General features: G+C 39.6%; 1 protein-coding gene across 11 annotated transcripts in view; it reads left to right on the forward strand.

Moving 5' to 3' along the window:
* The window catches only part of TRIP12 (thyroid hormone receptor interactor 12), a 150,797-nt gene that overhangs the window by 74,072 nt on the left and 55,860 nt on the right, over positions 1 to 20,865 (forward strand). For 10 of the 11 annotated variants that reach the window (XM_073359825.1, XM_073359832.2, XM_073359822.2 and 7 more), the window contains 10 exons: positions 6,582 to 6,718; positions 7,848 to 7,931; positions 9,472 to 9,567; positions 10,542 to 10,690; positions 12,986 to 13,021; positions 13,119 to 13,214; positions 16,710 to 16,802; positions 16,995 to 17,156; positions 19,758 to 19,826; positions 19,925 to 20,090. In XM_073359825.1, the coding sequence (XP_073215926.1) occupies positions 6,582 to 6,718; positions 7,848 to 7,931; positions 9,472 to 9,567; positions 10,542 to 10,690; positions 12,986 to 13,021; positions 13,119 to 13,214; positions 16,710 to 16,802; positions 16,995 to 17,156; positions 19,758 to 19,826; positions 19,925 to 20,090 (1,088 nt within the window). The remainder of the gene's footprint in view (positions 1 to 6,581; positions 6,719 to 7,847; positions 7,932 to 9,471; positions 9,568 to 10,541; positions 10,691 to 12,985; positions 13,022 to 13,118; positions 13,215 to 16,709; positions 16,803 to 16,994; positions 17,157 to 19,757; positions 19,827 to 19,924; positions 20,091 to 20,865) is intronic. The other variant, XM_073359831.2, reaches the window with a different exon arrangement.

Below are 20,865 nucleotides of genomic sequence, written 5' to 3' on the forward strand. Positions count from 1 at the left end.
TTTGGGATTGTGAAGTACTTGTTGTACACTTATAGATGAAACATGGCCTGTTAATGCACCTATTAATTTTGCAATGCTTGCTAAACACCTATAATTACATGTTTGTCACTGACCTTATGAGTTCTGTCACCTTACACAATAACAAGTAGTGAGTGCTTTCAGTAGCACTAAGCATTCTCCCACATATGTAGTGAAATAATAGATGAATTATTTACCAGAAATAGCTTATTATTTCAGACCAAAACTAGAGCAAAAATGTGGAATTAAACATCTACAATAAACTTTTGGAAACAAATCAATTGAACAGAACTTAAAGGGGAAGGAACATGCATGTTCATTTTGGCTACACATACTACCTGAGAGCACCGCAGTTGCTATATATGTGAAGCTGTGGTTCTCACTACTGTTCTGTGACATGGAGTGGTGGGAATAAAGTTGCAGTCCCTGATACCATGTGGAGGGTTTAGGGGGTGTAGGGAGGTGCTAAAATGGATTTCTCCATTGACTGCAAAGGGAGGTGAGCCCGAGATTGTTGAATTTGTAGGTCAGTGAGTCTGTGCATTTGTTTGCTTCTAAGCTCCATTATGTCCTGATACATCTCTCTTGACTCCTGGGCCCTTTTTCTGTACTTTTTTCCCTCTTCATACTGTCTGCAATAGTCATCCTTCATGCCATCTGTTTGCAGTCTGATGCAGCATCAACTTTTCAGAATCTCACTGAATATATCCTCACGTTCTCCTTTCTTCTCCTTCTCCTTATTATGGTCAGGCATTCCACAGGCGTTGGTGATTTTAGTTGATATCTCACTCTTGTGGGTAAGACAGGGGCTGGCCTGTTGACTGGCTACAGTGAAGTCTGCCAAAGTCGTCACCAACTGGTGTGGGAAAGTATCCTACCACAGAGGAAGAAATAAGACCGCTATCCCTAAAAACCTATGGGAGAAGATTGCAGAATACCTCCCATGAAAATTTCATTAAAATCTCTCAGGAGGATTCAAGGGACATCCTTTTTTTTATGTAAACTGCTCTCCATGGCCACCCCAACTAACTCTACAGGAGAATGAAAAGCAGATAACTATCTCTGGTTGTGATGTGATATTGTCTTTTCTAGAATGAATACATTTTGGTCAGGTGCCATCTGTACATTTAAGCATGGTAGTGGGAAAGGCACCCACACACTTAACAGAATCTCACCCATATTTAGCTGCTGGAACTGATTAGACAGTACTGGAGCTTCACACAGATCCTGGCTCTTGGCATAGCTGGACCTCCCCTTTGCATGTCCCACGTTGTCGTCCTCATTGTTTTGTGGCAGGGGTCTGTGTGTTTGGGGCTCCTCAAAGGTACCTAGGATGTTCTGTGGGGTGTTGGTGGGGTCTCCACTAAGTATGGCATGCAGCTCACTGGCAAAGTGGCAGGTCTGCAGCTTGGCACCAGATCGACTGTTGGCCTCCCTGGCCTTCTGGATGCCTCCTGAAGTCCCTTTTACTTTTGCACAGAACTGCTGCTGATTCCTGTCTTACTCCGTTCAGGGTGGAGTTGATTTAAATCATTAGTCAGGAAGACTCAATTTAATCATGGATTTCTACATAAAAGTGCATTCTTGTTGGTTGTTATGACCTTAATCCATATTGTTCACAACTCAGATGTAGGTTTCATTTTTAGAAGTTACACACTATACATTTTTAAAGTGATTTATTTTGAAAAATTTCAGATTAGTTTTACAGCTGTATCAGAAAATGAATATTGTTTGGTTATTTAATTTACCAAAGGTAATTGAAGCAGATATTTATGAAGTCACTGAGAGGTGAATGAACTATCTTCAGTTCAACAGATTAATCAATATTTGGAGGATTTTCTTGCCAGGCTGTATTAGGAGGAGGACATCATCACCAGACATTTAAATTGTTTTATTTAACTGAAACAACTACGTTATGTATTCTGGGTTTTTTTCTTCAACAGCAAACATACAATATTTTAACAAAACAAGCATATGAATTTTTGAATTTAAACTTTCAAGTTTTTAAAGTCAGGTTTTGTTTTTGTTAAAATTGTTTTTAACTAAAATACTTAGTTTTTTGTTTTTTGTTTTTTTTTAAAAATATTAAATTTGTCAGCCAGATCAACATGAGAAACTTAAAATACTGGCTTCTGCAGCTAGCTCAGTCATCTTCACTTTCATTTTCCTGTTTATAATCTGGAAAAGAAAAACAAGCTTTCCTGCTTTTTCAGGTCCCAAATGATTTCTCAATTTGGAATGAATTAGTCCAAAGGAAGAAAATATTCTTTCTCCACTGGCAGAAGAAGCTACTGCTGTTAAAAGTGAGATTATCACGTCAACAGTCTCTGAATCCAAGTGCTCAAGTGACTTCCACCAGTTCACTGGTGTGACTTTCTTTAAAGCCCCCTCAGCACACACACATTTCTTGAATTGTTCACCCTTCACTCTGAAGTTTATTATAGTTGGCATTATGGAGGGATGATTGCTAGATGTCCATGTCATAGCCAACTCCTCTTCTTCAGCGGTTAAGATTTGGTCAAGGAGATGGTGCTTGTCCCATTCTTTTTTTTTTTTTATGCTTATTTAGGTCAGTCATTGCACATTTCTCTTTTTAAGATCTCACTCAGTTCCTTTCAAATTTCAACAGCGTCAGCAATAAAACATTTATTTCCCTGCATTTTGTTCAAGGCTACAGAAATAGGCTTTAGGGTACTCAGCATGTATTCAACATTTTTCTTAAGCCCAATGTTGAGAACTTTGGCTGTGACAGTGCCATCTATTTTTTCACGATTTTGTTCACAAACTGTCATTAGATTAGGCCAGTTCTTGATACAGTGCTCAAAACAGTCCACTACTGAGTTCCATCGCACGTCTTGTGGGAGAGTTAGCTTGGTTCCTCCCACTTTTTTCAGAACAGCTGCTGCAAAGTGGTTGTTATGGAAGTATTTTGCTATTTCAACATTAGCCTTTATTTCTGGAACGCTGAAGTTTTTGGCTAGGAGGTGCATCAAATGAGCACTGCAACCGTATGTTGTCATCCTGGGACTCTCTTCTTAATAGTTTCTTCTCATCTTGGATACATTGTCTGTGACCAAGCTGCATACTAGACATTTGAGATTTTTTTCAGTTTTATAGCTTTTACTGCTGCTACTTGTAAGTATTCTGCTGTGTGTGCATTTCCAGATGTATCAATTGTTTCTGTAAGGAATGACATTCTCTTCTTCTGTTGTCACACAAGCACATACAAAATGATCATTGTGGACATTGCTCCACCCATCAAGAATCAGGTTAACAATTTCACCCTCTAGACTTTTTGCACACTACTCAATTTCTCTTTCATACACATTTTATCCAGCAATTTGCCTGCGACATCTGCTCTTTTGGGTTGACTGTATCCTGGTCTTAATGACTGCACCATGTTCATGAAGTTTGGGCTCTCAATCATACGGAAAGGAGAGTTTGTTGCATTAAAAGCCGGGCAATTTTTTTTCATCAATTACCTCCTTTTGTAATCTGCTGGTTCTTATCACAAATTTATCTATGGTTGTTTCTGGGGGATGATCCAGTTTGAGAACTGCAGAACTAAGCATCTCTGGTATCTTCTCGACTGAGCACTGAGTCCCATTGGGTAGATAGAAAAATTAACCTAAATAAATCTATACAGAAGCCCCTGGAGCCCCATAAAATTGGGTCTCTAATCCGTGAACTATTGGAACTGATTTACAAAACTTTTCTTAAACATTACATGACTATATTGTCTCGTACTAGAGAATTTATAATCCCTATTCCATGTTAAGATATCTTTGAGCTATAGGTGTTTTTAGGTAGGGGTTTTTTCTCAAGAAGCGTTTTATCAAAAAAAATCTGGTTTTCGTTTTTAAAATCATTGGTTTTTATCCACCCTGACTTTGTTCCCTGCATCCTCTGTGCCATCTGCTCGTAGATGTCCACATTTCTACAACTAGTCCATAGTTGTTATTGCATAGCTTATTCTCCCTATAAGACCAAGAGATCCAAAGCTTCTATCCAAGCAGGAGTACGTCTGGAGTATGTAGGCGGCATGGTTACTTTGAGCAGTTGCACACAAGGGAGAGCTGCCAGGTGTGCTCACCAAGCTGGGCAATTAGGAAAAGGCATTTCAAAAATACATGAGGTTTTTAAAGATGTGGGGTGGCTTCAGGTCTCTGTGACCCCTTGGCAGTTGAGGTCACAATTGTGACTAGAGCATCAGTGTTCACCATTGTGGGACAGCTGCTGGAGGACTGTTAGGTCTTGTGCTATCCATGCTTGCTCTGCATTGACCACAGTTGGTCGACCATGGCTCAACACTACTCGGGGAGGTGGTGTTACTGCATTGCCATAAGGGGCGCTTCTATCGGCAGGAGAGAAATTAGTATAGACACATGCGCAACTAGATCAATGCTAAGTGACCTAAGTAGACCTAATTTTATAGTGTAGACCAGGCCTGAGCAAATGAACATCAGATTTGTGCAAGATGAGAAATCAGGTACTCAGACATAATAGACTTGGAACTTGAGATAGCTGCTGGTATCAGATGGCGAATAAAAACAGCTTTAAGATTTTTGGAATGTTGAGGTAAAAATTCAAACTGGTTAGCTTGAATTTAGAGGGTGTAGCAATAAAGGCTGCTTGTTTGTCATGCAATCCAAACTTAGATAAAATACTTTCTGGTGTTATGGACTACAACTTTGAGCTAGCTGTTTTTGATCTCAGGTTATCCAGAAGTAAAATTTTTACTGTGTTTAAGAGATTCAAACTTTAAAAGTCGCATTAAGATGATTACAGCTGCGAGCTGTTGGTTACTTTGAGGCAAGTTAGTTATTTTAAAGGTATCCACCATGTAAGCCAGAAATTTGAAATACATAAGTCTAATTTAGCTGTAACCAGAAAGTTATGCTGGAACATGCCGAAATGATAAGTCCTTAACATTACAGGCATGTTTGCAACTATTGCTAATCTGAAGTTCTATATCTAGAGTTTAAGCTTTCAAGTCAAGTAACTAGGAAAATGTCAAAAGCTTTTCATATCTGTGATGAAATTTCAAAAGTTTTGGAGCTACACAATGTCTAATTGACACTTTTTAAAGTGCTTTAAGTGGAAAGAAAAGAACAAAGCTTGTTAAATTGGATTTGATGACTTTATTGGTAGGCAGCCATTTTTCTAACACTTTAGGAAAAACTCTGAAGTGTGTTACTATTCTGAAAAATTATGAATTTGGCATAATGTTGTTCAGTGTTTTCTGAATTCAGACAAACACCTTGACCCCATTACAACTACCAGTGCAACAAACTACTCTCGCCTCTGAAAATATGAATTTCTGACTCACACCCTTCCCCATTTTAAAAAAACAAACTTGAAACAAGCAGCAAAGCCAGTTGCATTTTTTCTTCCTTGAAATTTTTTTTTTTTTTTTTTAAATGGTGGCATAATCTAATACATAAGGATGCTGTCATGGATGCGCTGGAACAGCTCTTAATCTAACCCAGGCAGGGCCCTCTTCAGTATGAAAACCCCTCACAGCACACTTTCACTAGGCTAAGCCACCTTGGCTTCAGTGCCTCCTGGGACCAAACTCTGAGCCATCAGCATCCTTGTTCCATGCCATGAGCTCCCCGTAGTAAGTCCACCTGAATAGGACACCTTATACTCGTCCTCTTTTCCCCCCCACACACAAAGGGGAGTCATACGCTCCCAACTTTCTCAGTCAGCAGTGACTCTCAGCCAGCCATGTAAAACAAAGGGGTTTATTGTCTGAACACAGTGTAGAAAAAGTCATTGTTAGACTCAGCACAGAAACCAGAAAATTACAGCTATCTTGGTCAGAGCCCTGATTTTGACACACAGCCCTGATTCTCCTGCAGAGAGACCCAAAACGGGAGAGAGCTGCCTGTTTCCGGCAATCCACCCTATATCATGCCCATTTGCTCCTCCTCTGTCCTTTGTCTTTCTCTAGCAAAACAGGTCACCTGGCCTCCACCTCAACTTTTTATTCTCCAACTTGTTGCAGCTGGCTGGCTTTTTGCAGAAGGTGAGCCCCCTGGTCATCACTTTCTAAGTTATGAAATGTCCAGCCACTGTCTGGGCCCAGGGAGCCAGGTGACACTCACACCTGGTCTGAGTCTCTACAAATATTAAACCACCTTTCCATCCATCTAGGTAAACATGCAGCACACAGTACTCATGCAAAAATATTAAGAAAATTCCCACGTAGTCACAGTTGTGCACTCAATTGTCTGAACTTAAATTCTAGTGATGGTCAGTAATTCAGCATAAGTTTCAAAATATGATCAAGATTCAAGTATTCACTTGTTCTGTTTATAACATTCTTCACTATATATGTGTAAATGTGGATACCAAGAACGTAAAATGGATGAAATTGCATTCAGGTCCACTTTAGAAAAAAGCTAAAGAATGTTCAGAGGAATAGCTATGAATGTCAACATTGCTTTATAATACTCGATACTAGTTCTTGTTTTTGAGTGGTCTCGTGTTAGGTAAGAAACTGGTGTCCATTTAATTGGCAATACCTTGAATTTTACGCATTATACTTTCTTTTATAGTCGGCGAGGCTCTGGCCTGGGCAAAAGAGGAGCAGCTGAAGCTCGCCGACAGGAAAAAATGGCTGATCCTGATAACAACCAGGATGGAGTTAATTCTTCAGCTGCACGTACAGATGAGGCTCCACAAGGAGCAGCAGGTAAGCAGAAACACAAACTTTGCAACCCATGTCTGGTGCTCTGTAAAACATTGATGTAAACCTTAAAGTATCAGGCTTCTTTTTTTTTTTTTTTTTTTAATGAAGGGGGGAAGGCATAAATGAATTCTTAATGTCGCTTTTGGATGCTGACTGAGCAAGGCACTACTACTCTCTTGAAACTCAGGTGTTAAGTTATAGTTGTGTTCAGAGGCCTTTTGGTTATGTGACATAACTTTGAACTCTTCTTCAAACTACTGTACTAGTAATGTTACTCTTATCCACCATATAGAAACATAAGTTAGTGTGCTAATTCACAAGCTACTGTCAGAATCTGTATCTAACCAGCTAATACTACACGAGTCTGTCCTTTTATAGTAAACGTCTTTTGGTTACCTTGTGATGCTCAGTTGTGAAAGCATTTTTGTACCTTTTTGATATTAACCTATGTATTCTAGTTGTATGGTACTTATAGAAAAATGTATTTTTTTCTAATAGTCTTGGCCAGTATCTAAATTATTGGCTTTTCTGCACTGACTATGCTGCAATAGGAAAAACTGTTCACAAAGTTAGTGATATCCTCACACTGAAGAGTACCTTATTTCCCAAACAGTCTTACTGAAATAATTGCAGAGTAATTTACAGTTCAGTATAAGCAATCCGGCCCTAATTCAGCACATCAGTTTATTTAAATTCTTCAACAATTATGTTGGCTTTTAGAAAAAAGCTTTAAAATGTTCAGGCTTGAAAATAAGGTATTGATTTGCTTCAGTGCAGTGTAACAAGTTTGGTTACTTAAACTGAGTTCAGACTTTATCCAAAGCTGTATTTTAACTTTTTCAGATATACATGCACCATTTCAGAAGTACAATTACATTTTCTGTGGAAGTTCATGATGGAGAAACCCTAGAACTTATATATGAGTTGTCACTATAAATTTTTTGTAAGAATATAGCTTAAATGAATCCAAACTCAATACAAAGTATCTTAAAATCCTAGTCCAATTGCTGCTGAAGTCAGTAGGGATTTAGTTATCGATTTTAAATAGAAGCAGCATTAATGTATCCAATACTCTTTTTTGAAATAAATTTTAGACAAGTCAGTGTTACTCTAAAATATTTTCTTTCTTTAGCATCTAGCTCTGTTGCGGGGGCTGTAGGCATGACCACTTCTGGAGAAAGTGAGTCAGATGATTCTGAGATGGGAAGGCTACAAGGTAAAAAGCTTTTACTAGATTTATATGATGGGTTGATACCTGTATATATGTACATGGTGTTATAAAAACATTATTCTGATATTTTTCTCTCTGCTGATACCCATTCAAAAACCCTACTAACTATTTCCTCCCCCCCTCCCTCCCCAAGTGAACATGCTGTTTTGCCTACTATAATTATGAATAATGTAGTGGGAGAGATTGTGGTATAGTAGACACTCAAAAATTTGGCAGTACTAGCTGAACTTTAGGTGTCTTAACTGTTGTAGTGTACTACACTTTTTGCACTGATTACTGATTTCCCAACCCAATAAACATACTCTGCTTGGCTAAACGCTTTTTTTTATGATGAAACAGAACACTTAATATGGAATACAGTTCATAAATTTGTTTGTTCCTCAAATCTGAAAAGATGCTAGTAATAGCTTTCAGTTTATAAAACATGAGTGCAAGTTTAGTTAGGCCTACCACTCTTTCTTGTATCTGCTCTTAGATAAAGATGGAGTTATTTGCTTCTTCAGCACCCACCTGTATTCCCAGGTTATGACCAAATAAAATCCACGTGTGCTAAAAAATATGCTTGCTTGATGCCTGGGCTGTACAGAAAATGCATTTCCTTTCAGAAACTGACAACTTGGACAAAATTCTGCATTTAACTTGCCTGTCTTCTGTAAACACTTCAACAGGTTTTTACTACTTGGGTGCAAGGAATTATGGTGGTTGCTTCCTCTGCAAATATAGGTTTGGGGTAAAAATCTGGATCTTTTATTCTTAAATGCTGGAAGAGCTGGGGGAAAAGAGCAATTGCTTGCTTGCAAACAGTTCCTCCAGTGTTAGGCAAATTGACTCAAATACTATTAATGGTTAATTGCTAACCACCCATTTGTAGCACTGATCAGCAATGTTCAGACTTGCTGCAGTTAATGAGAACCCCCCTATTTGAAGTCAACTCTCCAGACAAGAAAAACAGGATGACTTAATATAAAATTAACAGATGTTCTGCCTCTTCCAGAAGTTTTTAGACTCTAGCAAGCCAGCTCCCCTAACAGTTCACAACTCCATTTGCCATGCTTTTCTCTCCAGTCAATAACATTGTCTATTCTACTTCTCCTATACAGCTTACTTGTTCTGCCCAGTTCCATTGTTTTTGCCATCCCCTTTAACTGTTTTTACAATAGTTTTCATTCAGACTGAAACTAGAGCCTACTATTTTTAGTATTTAAAAAAAAAAAATGTTTATTTTCTTGTAAATACTTCAGAGAAACTGACACAATTCCAGAATTCCTCCTGGCTCTTCAAAAAACAGTCTTTTCACAGTCTTGATTCACATTTGACTTTAAAGCCACGCTTGAGTAAAGGGTAACCTTGGGAGGACAAGTAGTTCACTCGCCTTTACTGGTGTTAGGAGAAATCCATGTAGCGTCGTCTTGTCTTTTTCTGTGTTAAATCTTCAAAACTCCTATAACTTTATAAGTTCATGAGACTTAGTTACATGGAAACTTTTTATGAAAATGGCCGTTTAATATTCTGTGTTTGCTTCTAGCTCTGTTAGAGGCTAGGGGTCTTCCTCCTCACCTGTTTGGCCCTCTTGGTCCTCGGATGTCACAGCTTTTCCACAGGACAATTGGAAGTGGAGCTAGTAAGTAAACTATATCTTGACAGATATAATTCTGTCAGCAGCTTTCAGACTGGTTAAACTTGGCTACTAGTAAATCTAATGTTTTATCTGTGTAAGGATTTAAATGCAACTAATTTTTAAGATTAAATCCAGTGTATAATGTTAGATAGTATAAGGAACTCCAGCATACTAAAACTTAAGTTTCTTCCCTCCTTTACTCCATAGTTGTGGAACATTGGCTACAAGCATTTAACTTTATCTTCCTTTTAAGAAGCTACGTTTGGCTTAACTTTTTTTTTTAGTTTGGCTTATATATACTTCTTTAACAAGAAGTAACTTAATTGAATTGAAACAAGGCTTATTTTAATTTTCATGGTTTTTGAAAAGCCATACTCAAGATCAGGTTTTGAAAACTGCTTTGCACATGGCATCCCTAATGCACAATGGTCAGATGGGCTTGAAATCATTTTAGAGGGATAATTGTTTGTTTGAGCACCTCTTTGAAACACAGGTCAGTGCTGTCCGCAGGGACTACTAAGGACCAAATTCTATCCTCTTCTTACCTCCAGTTCAGTATACCTACAATGCAGCAGGCTGGGATGTTTACCTAGCAGTCAAAAGAACTAGGAGGAGGACCAGGCCTGCAAGCACATCACAACCAACAAGGGGATGTTGTCTGCCAGCTAGAACAGAACACTACCCTAGTAGTATATGCTGTTTACTTCCTAAAGAAGTGGTATTTATCCCCCACCACCTTAGCCATCCTGTCTTATACTAGGTAGATCGTTTTTGGTAATTTTAGCACAGTTGCTCCTGTATGCTCATTTTAGCTGCATGGCAAGGGAAGCTAAGAGCAGAATTTGACCCCCCCCCAAAAAAAAACCTCTGAAGTCACAGAACACACAGAAAACAAACTTTCTGCTTGGTAAGATAAGTGATCACAGCATTAATTACCCTAAATATTTACAAGTATTAATAGATCTTTACTTTCCTAGGTTCTAAAGCCCAACAGCTTCTTCAGGGGCTCCAAGCCACTGATGAAAGTCAGCAGCTACAGGCAGTAATTGAGATGTGTCAGTTGTTGGTCATGGGGAATGAAGAAACATTAGGTGGATTTCCAGTCAAAAGTGTTGTACCAGCTTTGGTAAGGATCAAATTTGTTTATATATTTCTGTGTGAAACATAGTATTTAAACAGTATAGCAAAAGGATTCAACAGTAAAATAGAAGTACTCTTGAAACCTCTAAATTTAAGAGGTATTTGGTAGCCTCTGGTTCATCTGGACTCAGAAATAGCATTAAAGGCTTATGATACCAACAAAATATTTTCACTTTCAACAACTTCCTCTAATCAGACAATAGTTTAGTTAACAAACTACTACTACTAAACTACTACTAACAAACTACTAAACTCCTCTCCTCCAATTTTAGATCCCATGGCTTTTGCACACTTGCTAAATAGTAAAAGGAAAAAACACCCTATAGGTTAATTCTGTACTCCTACAGATTGCTTTGATAGCTGTGAGGCCCCTAACTGGAGTGTGAGCTGGCTGGAGAGAGAGAGAGAGAGGTCATTGTGTCCTTAAAGCAGGGTTGGGTGAGGGGCAATGACTTTATGTAGCCAGTGTGGTGAGTACCCTTTCTAGACTGGCTCATGGGAGTATTGATACATAGAAACTTCATAAAATTCCATGTATGGATTGCACTGCAGAGGACTAGAAAGATACCTTGAATATAGAGGGTAAACACACCCCGACCCCAATCATAAATATGTACTTTGACAGGCCACTACAGCATTCTTCCTGAGTTCTAATATGTAGTCAGGTACACACAGACATGTCTGTGCAAATGGATGGCTTTCCATTTACATATTAGTACCCAGGAAGACTGCTGTGGTGCTCTGTCAAGGTGTATGTACGTGTATATGAGGTCTGCTTACCCTTTTTCATCCGGGGTGTGGCTGTGCCTCCCTCCCCACACAACACATGACTTTAAAAAAAAAAAAGTCTCCTTTTGGGGTTTATTATTCTAGTGCTTGTTGTACACACTTTGGCTTCCATAGATTCCTCACTAGTCTGCTAATACATCTTCCACCCATGTATGAGTGGTAACAGTCCTACCATCCTTCAGCCGCAGGGGTTCTCTACAGCCCTGTCACTAGGATCTATGAACTGTCCTTCCAGAAGTCCTTGATAGTTCCTGGCAATCTTGGGCCTTCTTACGTAGGCCCACTCAAATCTCTCTTGCTCTCCTGGAAGAAGCCTAGTGGCCACAGTTCTCCTTTAGGGCTTCCAGTAGTACACTCCATGCTGTCCTGTACATCTACAGCAGCCATGCCTATAAGCTATAAATGCCAAGCCCTCAGTGTATCAGCAGGTGATCCTTGTGGACTTCAAGTCCCATATTCCCTGGCATTAAATGGACTGTGGACCCATAACAGGTGTTAAGTTGCACTGTGCTCTGTTATAGCGTGACTGCCATCTGTTATGATAGTATGTGGGAATTCCGGTAAAACTGGGTCTTATTGCACTAGGCACTGTATAGACAAGTAACAAAGTATATCTTTGCCCTAGAAAACTTTACAGGTATCTGGGTATCAAGACAGACTGCAACAAGTGGACACGAGTGGAAGTTAGATTGAGATGAATACAGTACCAATAAAATTACTTTAGAATGAAAGTAGAAGTCACAGCTCCTTGTTCTCTTAACCAAAGCCAGACAGGAGTGACTTGTGAGCAGTGTGAGAAAGGTAGAGGTCACAGAACTTTAAAATGTTGGCGGCTTTATGAATTTTGATGGCATCTTTCCTGTGCATGTGGGTGATATGGAAGAAAACAGAAGTGCTTGAGGAAGAACTTTCCATTGTAAACTCCTATTTCAGGTGTTTATCAAAGACTTAAAAAAAATCACTCCTGATACCATCTGTTTTTAACGACACAGTCCGGAAGCAACATGTGTACAGAAATCTTAATCATGAGGATAAAAGGGCTGTGCATGTGTGTGCGCATGCAAACAACAAAAACAATGAATGTTCTTTACATTGACTACATTGCATGGTCAATGGGCTTTGTACATTTGGGGGGGGGGCGGGGACTCCTCTAAAGCCAATAACCTGTAATGTGTAATAGCAATCAAAAGCTGCTTCATCCATATGAGCAGAAATATTTTTAATGTGTATTTTAAAATTCTTTAGCTTTCTCTGCTGTAGAAAGTGTATTTCTCCTTTTAAATTGGTTTTTGGATTCCTTTAACAATTTTCATTAAATGCTATAGGAGCTGTTGTGACAGCTTCAAAAAGATCCAGTGTTGCAAGTGAAACTAAACTGAAATGATCATAACAGGTTTTCAAATATTTGTAGAATGTAAGAAAAACAATATCCTTTTGGTAACTTGTACCAAATCAGAACTGTTTACTCATTTCCTAATCTTTTTCTTTATAGATAACATTGCTGCAGATGGAACACAACTTTGATATTGTAAGTGACATAGATATGAGCTAATTGTTTTCCTGTGAACTTAAGTTTTTTTCCATCTAATTGTTTGGTTTTTTTGTTTTTTTGTTTTTTTTAATAGATGAACCATGCTTGTCGAGCCTTAACCTACATGATGGAAGCACTTCCCAGATCATCTGCTGTAGTGGTAGATGCAATTCCTGTCTTTTTGGAAAAGGTAGCAATAGTCATGTCCCTAAATAATTAAAATTAGTACACAAAACTTAAGGACAAACACTTACCTTTGAGTAATCCCCATAACTCTCCACCCATGCAAAAAAGTGCATTCTTTTTATTATTATAACCATTGTAATTAATATAAAATGCATCAGAAGAAAAAAACTAGCCTTCAGTGTTGTAAATCAGTACCTGGTTTACGGGAAACTCAAATTACATTTCCAAATGACACTGCAACGAAATCTATATATATTAATTTTTTATTTTGAGTTCTGACTAATTCAGTTCACCACCAATACTTCCTTTTTATGCTTACACATGAGCACACAGGTGTACAGTCAGGTATCTTCTAGAGAGCTCCTTGACTTACAGGTCTGTCTTGTAGGTTTGCTGACTGAATGGAAAAGGGTGGTGGCTCAGTCTTGGTTTTGGGGCTTCAGAAAGTCGTTTAGTTTTGGACTACATTCCAGCCTGCTGGTGGCTTTTGTTTTATGGATGTGGCTAGACGTTTAGAAGGCTTCATTTCAAACACATGCAAGCAACTTGCTGGTAATTGGTCACCTGGTGTGCTCCTAGCAAAAGGCATTCAGAGAGGGAAGTTAAATTGTACTTGAGAAGCCTAAAGTAAATTATGCCTGGGGAAATTCTGCTGGACTGCACACCCACAGACCCCCGCCCACCCGCAGAATGCCCATGCTTCCCTGTGGAAAACAGCAGGGAAGCAAAGGGAAGCTGTGGTGGGGGAGAGGGGGAGAACGGGACTGTGGGTGCAGTTTATTTGGGGGGTGGGATTTCCTCTCAAACAGAGGCAAGGCATGGGGGGGCACACGGGCTTACTTGCCACTGCCCCCCTCTCATTTCTGCAAGCGCAGAGCTCCCCAGCTGAAGGAGGCTGCATCTCAGCTCAACTGACTGCAGCTGAATGCCGTCTCCTGGATCCTAGTGCCAGTCATGCTCCCCTTCTGTGTGCTGGGAGCCTTATTGTTTTCTATGCAACAGTGAGTGTGCATGGTGGGGCTGGGTAGGAGGAAGGGAGGAGGCAGAGGGGAAGGGGAATGTGGGAGTGAAGGGAGGGGGATGAGGGTGAGGTTGTGGTGGGGAGCAGGAGCCCAGCATATGATGTCCCCTCAACAGCAGCTGGGGCTTCCTTGTCAAGCTCCCCCCCCCCCCCCCACCGAGTCCCATCTCCTAGCACCCAGTCTGTTGTTGCGTTGCGTTGCCCCGCCCCCTGACCAAGTCCCATTTCCCCAGCACCTGGACTCCCTTCCCCCCCCCCCACGCTCCCGAGCCCCTGGACATCCCCCACACCTGGCCCCCATTTCCCCAGCACCCAGACACCAACATGCACCCAAACACACATACACACACCTGCCAAGTCACATCTCCCCAGCACCTGGACTTGACTACGTAGCGTGCAAGTCTTTTAGGTGAAACAATAACCTTTGTTTGTTAAAAATAATCCCCTTGATCGATCAGTCCATCAGTCCTCATATAGATTGTGCCGATCACATGTCTTCCATTCTTCTCTTATCCTGGCCTTCCTTCTCCATGTGCAGCCATGCCTTTTTCACGATAAAATTTTCCCATCTCTTTGGAGGTCGGCTGAGTGGTTATTTCAGTTCCCGTGGATACCACTCGGCGACTGCTGCAGTTCATCAGTGAGCCTAGCTGTATGCCCGACCCATCACGTTTTACTGTACCTGCTTTTCAACAACAACGTCCTGCACTCCGCTCTCCTGTCTGATCACTTCACTGGGGATTCGGTCACGGATTGAAATGACCAGAGTTCTTCTTTCCATGGCCCTCTCCATTGTTGCTCCTCTATCTTTGTCTGTGCCCATGTTTCTCTGTTGTACAACACTGCCAGCAGTACAGTTGAGTTCAAGAGGTTGGCGTGTTTTCCTTGGAGGACATCCTTGATAGAACTGAATGCGTGCACCTACCAGATCTTTGTTCACGAGAGTTCACCTTCCTGATAGTGACATATGTTAATTTCTTGACCCAACTAGAAGAATTTGAACTATATGCCTATTTATTCTCCCTCGACTATTATTTGGTCTTTTGGCAAGGCATCAGACCGCATACATTTTGTTTTAGAGCAGTTTATTTTCAGTCCGAATTGGCTGCTTTTTGTGTTGAGCTCTCGCAGCATTTACTGTAGTTTGATAGTGTTTTTGGCAATCAACACAATATCAGCCATGACTCTGAGGTGGTTTAATTGCTCTCTGATGCTGATTGCACCCTTCTAGTTCATCTGCCTCATTACCATTTTCCGGCAGGCTGTGAAGAGTTTCGGTGAAACTGTCTCCTTGCTTCACACCTTTTTTTGACTGGCATGTGAAGGAGTACCAAACAGTTGTGTGGGGTTTTTTTGTTTTGTTTGTTTTTTTTATATCCGTAGTGCAGTCAGAATTTGCTTCCTTTAGTAGTTTGATGTAGTTGTGTCAATGCCGTGCTCTGCAAGAGCTTTCAGCACTGCATTGATCTCTAGATGATCAAATGCTTTTTCCTAATTGACTAGGGCAATGCATAAAGGGAACTTGTATTCTCTTGAGCTCTCCAATCACTGGTTTATAATGAAGTTATGGTCCATTGTGACGAAATTTCTTCGTAAACCTGCCTGCTCTTTCGGCTGCTGTTTGTCCAGACTCTGAGAGTCACTTTTTGTTGTTGTTTTGGTGAACAGTTTGTAGGCATGCAAGAGACTGCATTATTGGACGATAGTTCTTTAGATCTTCACGATTGCCCTTCTTGTACAGCAAAATGTGTTGGACTCCTTCCAACTAGATGGTATCTTCTGCATTTCTAAGTAATGGCTAAATCTCTGAGCAAGGGTTTCCCAGAAGTCTTGGCCTCCAGCTCTAGTCATTTTGGTTGTCAGTTTTTTCCTGGATCTTTTCCTTCCTTCATTTGGTAAACTGCATGTCGAACTTTGCTGACTAGGACCTAGTATGTCCCACGAATAACACTTCAACAGTCCAAAGAGCACATACTCCTGGTTAAAATTAATACTGAGAGGAAATCTGCCAGGCAGACGTGTGAGGGCATGCACTTAAGTATTATGTTGCTGTTAGTGGATTCCTTAACCATATTTGTTGTTTCATTACAACATCCAACATTTTCTCCAGTTCCCAAAAACTTTTAAAGCAGTTTTGCCATAGAACAGGTTTTAGAGTCCATTTGCTTTAGGAAAGCCCCTAAATTCAAACTTGAGTTCCTGAAGTCTGTTTGAGGGAATAAAGTATTATGAAGCTAGTTATGACTTGAGTTTTGTTTCTCTAATTCAATGTGGAAAGGTAAATATATCTTCAAACACTAAATATGTACTGTATTACCTACAATTTGTACTACAGAGAAATACTTCAGTTACATTAGAAGTACTTTTGTTAAGATGATGAAATTTCTGTAAGAATCCAATATGTAAGGTAGAGTGTTAACTCAAACTTAGCTGATATTCTTAACTGGTAATTCATTTAATTACTTTCTTTTGTTCTAGCTGCAAGTTATTCAGTGTATTGATGTGGCAGAGCAGGCACTGACTGCCCTGGAGATGTTATCACGCAGACATAGTAAAGCTATTCTGCAGGCAGTAAGTAATTTTCCATAATAGAAAGAAAAAGGATATTTGCTTGAAGTTTTTGTTTCCTCTTTTGATGGCTCCTACACCACAAAGTGGGTGGTGCACAAGTTCTTCCCAAAGAGTAATTAAAGCCCAGAAATTTCTGTCACTGTATTGCCACTGACAGAGAATACTTCTCTTTAACAGCTTTCTGTATTATAGGGTGGGTTGGCAGACTGTCTGCTGTATCTGGAGTTCTTCAGCATAAATGCCCAGAGGAATGCACTAGCTATTGCTGCCAACTGCTGCCAGAGCATCACACCTGATGAGTTTCACTTTGTTGCAGATTCTCTGCCACTGCTTACACAAAGGCTAACCCATCAGGTAAGAAGCCAGTATAAAACATTGACTAGTCATTTTGACATGCTATGGAGGTATAAAGCTGCCTGTAGCTCTCTTAGTCTGAATTTTATACTTGTAATGTTTTGGGGCTCTTTCATCATGTTGGCAAAGAGCAAGAAGGAACTGACAAAATGCTACTTAAAATAACAGGAAGGGTGCAAGTTTTAAAGGTTTGTTTTTAAAAATAAAAAAACAAAAAACCCTGAAAGATTGTAGATCGGTGTATTGCAAACTCTTATGGCTTGGCAGTTATGTAAACTGCCAGCAGAATCAATAAAATATTAGTATTTAAGTATGACATATTGTCTCAAGTCAGACTTAATAGATCCTGTCAATGGAGATGAGGAAAACTAGTTTAGGCACTCATCCATTGCAGACTGGCACTTTCAGACGTTTCTGAAGTTGCCACTTGCTACCTTTTTCCAGTCACATATGAAGTAGGATCCTAAAAGGAAATATGAAGCTGCACAATGGATAGTCTGTTTTGTGGGCAGTGGACTTAATTTTAAAAGTTCAGTTAGTTTCTTCAGTATTTCCGAGACCCGTGGTAAAAATTGGTGAATAGCTTTTACAAAGCTATGTATTCAGATTAATACATACTTACCCAACTATAAACCTGATTTCAGAAGCTTCTGTCTTTGAATGATTGTCCAGTCAAATTTAATTTTTGATGTGCATGCATGTAAAATCGGATTCTTTTGAACAGCAGTGTCTGTGGACCCATGCCTGCCCCCGAGTGTCCTATCTCTCCCTGTACCTGAGGATGAAAAGGGCAGGGCACCTGCAACCCATACTCATTTCCTTCTTACCAGCCATGGCTGCAAGAAAGAATTCTTTATATTCAGTGTTCCTTGCTCTTGGACAGTATTTAGCACATTTCCCTCCCATTTTTAGGACATTAATTTAAAGATTTTCTTTGCCAGCTGGCTTTAAAAGTTTCAGGACAGAGTAGTAATGATTCTCCTCTACAAGGATCTCTCCCCTGTCTCCCTTGTTTCCAGTATTTTTGATACTGGTAAATTATCAAGCACTGAGTTCCCAAGTGTGACTTCCTGTTAAATATTGGCCAAGAAAAGTCCACCTTGACAGGTTGTAGCTCATTCCACTAGGGTTCAGGCAGCCTCTGTGGTCTGTTGGGGTAATTTCCCCATATCAGAGAGATGAAGAGCACTTATGTGGAGCTTGAGCCACTGATTATTGCCAGGTGTAAGATTCTGGGCTGCACCTTAGTTTTGATAGGCCTCCACTTATCCATGTCCTAGCTTCAGGGCAACTGCTTATTAATCAGCAAGAGTATAATCTGAGTTGATGATCACTTCAAGAGAGAACAGTCTACTGTTGACAGAAATTGTATGCAGATGTTGCATCCACACAGATTCCATGACCCACTCTCCATCCCTGCAGATAGCAGTCCTGCTTCAGTGGCATTTTTATGATCTAAGGAACTGGATATAGGTTGTGGCTGCTCTGCCCTTTAAGCCCTCTTGCTACAGGGAGCAAGAGGTGGGACAGGCATGGCCCCAGCTGATAGTGTTGTTCAAGAGAATCTGATCTTGTGCCCCATGAGTGGAATCTGTGTATAAAAACATCTTGAACCACAGTTTTGCTGTAAGGTAAGTAACATTCTTTCCAGTTGCTCTGACCTTGAGCTCTCTAGGTTTGTCAGCATGTTAACTCTACTGATTACTTTCTTAATGGGGAGGATCAGTGTGAGTTAGTCACTTTTTTAAAAAAAGTCTTAAATCTTGTAGCGTTGAGGATTATAAGTGTGTATAATATGTGTGATTATACTCAGTACTAAAACTTTTTATTGGGGTAATGGAATAATGTACATATTGGTAAGAGGCATCTATACTTGGCAAAACCAATAATAACTCGTGTCCTAGTATTGTGCATACTAATGTTAACCTTAAATTAATGATTTTGTACATGCTGTAAATATACACCAGGTTATTTTTAAGGTAGAAAAACTGGGGATGATTGCATGTAGGTGAGTGAACAAACAGTTTTTTTGTGTGGGTAGTCATGAAGTTTGATTAAGCATAATTTCAGCAATTTGGCAAAAGGAGTTTGGAGAAGCTATATGTAGGAGCAACTTTTGAAGCAAAATTAGAAAAAAGACTAGAAAACAGTTAAAGGTTTTGGGAGAAGTTCCTTTTTTTCCCCCTGGGAAGCAGGATTGGCCTCATGCTGTGAGACTTCAGTCTTCTGTGGCATCTGTATATCCTGGCTGCTTACATTTTTAAACTTAGCATTAAGGCTGTTCTAGGTTTTCCACTTTGAGAAATTGTGTGAATATATTAAACTTGCATTTTGCGATCTAAAATGGAATAACTCTCAAGTTCAATTAATAGTCTTACAGGGCTGTGAGCCATACCAATATATCTGTTTGGGGAAGGTGATCTTGGCATAAAGAATTTGGGGATTAGTTTATCACTTCCAGCTTGGAAGCTTCTAAAAGTAGGGTTTCGGTGATGGGTTTTCTAGGAGGAAGGGGACTTCATGCAGAATTCTATCTGATACAGGCTCTTGAATACCTTTCAATGTGAGGTTTTTTTTGTTTTTGTTTTTTTTTTTAAATAGGACAAAAAGTCAGTAGAAAGCACTTGTCTCTGTTTTGCACGGCTGGTGGACAACTTCCAACATGAGGAGGTACGTAGTTTCTCTTTTGTACTTTTTTTTAAAAGGTTTTAAATCCGTTAGAATTTTCTAAATTCTCTACTTTTCCTTCTTTTTTTTTTTTCTTTAAGAATTTGCTTCAGCAGGTTGCCTCTAAGGATTTGCTCACAAATATTCAGCAACTCTTGGTAGTGACTCCTCCCATCCTGAGCTCAGGAATGTTCATCATGGTGGTGCGCATGTTTTCCTTAATGTGCTCCAATTGTCCTACGCTAGCAGTTCAACTTATGAAGCAAAGTAAGTGCATGTGTTCTTCCTGTACTTCCACTTTTTTTTTTGTCATGGTACTTTTATTAGAACAGGAAGCATAGTGTCCATAAATGTTACTGACTTTATTAAACACTCCATAATCTATAGTATACCACACTTGCCTATAGAAATATGTGGAATAAGGAAAAAGCAATAGTGACACAATATTTGTACTGGGATATAAAGTTTGGTTCACAGTTAAATTAGATGGAGAAATTAATTCTTTTTATCTTTGGCTTTCAACTGTTGCTGGAGGTTTAAACTAGTTTTGAGTCAATGCTAGTTATTGAAACTAATTCCATCACAACATTACTACAAGTAATTGTTCCAACTACGTTTAGTGGGTGGAGAAAGTGCATTATAGAAGCACTGTTTTTAAGAAATACTGTGAAAGAACGTGGGTGTCATTGTGCTGTTGTCTGCAGTTCTGGCTTAGGACATTCTTTTCCATGTGCTGATTGGCTTTTATTCCAACTTCCCCCTCCCCTTTCTAACATCAGCCTCAGTACTCTGCATGCTCCCCTCCTTCCTTCTCTGTCCCTATCCCCATCTCCTCATCAGTCTTCCCTCTCTTACATTCTTCCTGTTTAGATAAACCCCCTGTAAATTTTTTACTTTCTTTTTTTTTTTTTTTTTTTTTTTTAAAAAAAAGACACTTGCAAACAGTCACTGTATGTTTTATATCCCTTTCCCTACCCTTTGCCTTCTACTAAGGGTATGTCTACACTTCGAAATTAGGTCGATACTATAGAAGTGAGTTTTT

This window comes from Lepidochelys kempii, chromosome 9 (assembly GCF_965140285.1).
Source record: "Lepidochelys kempii isolate rLepKem1 chromosome 9, rLepKem1.hap1, whole genome shotgun sequence".
Lineage (NCBI taxonomy): Eukaryota > Metazoa > Chordata > Testudines > Cheloniidae > Lepidochelys > Lepidochelys kempii.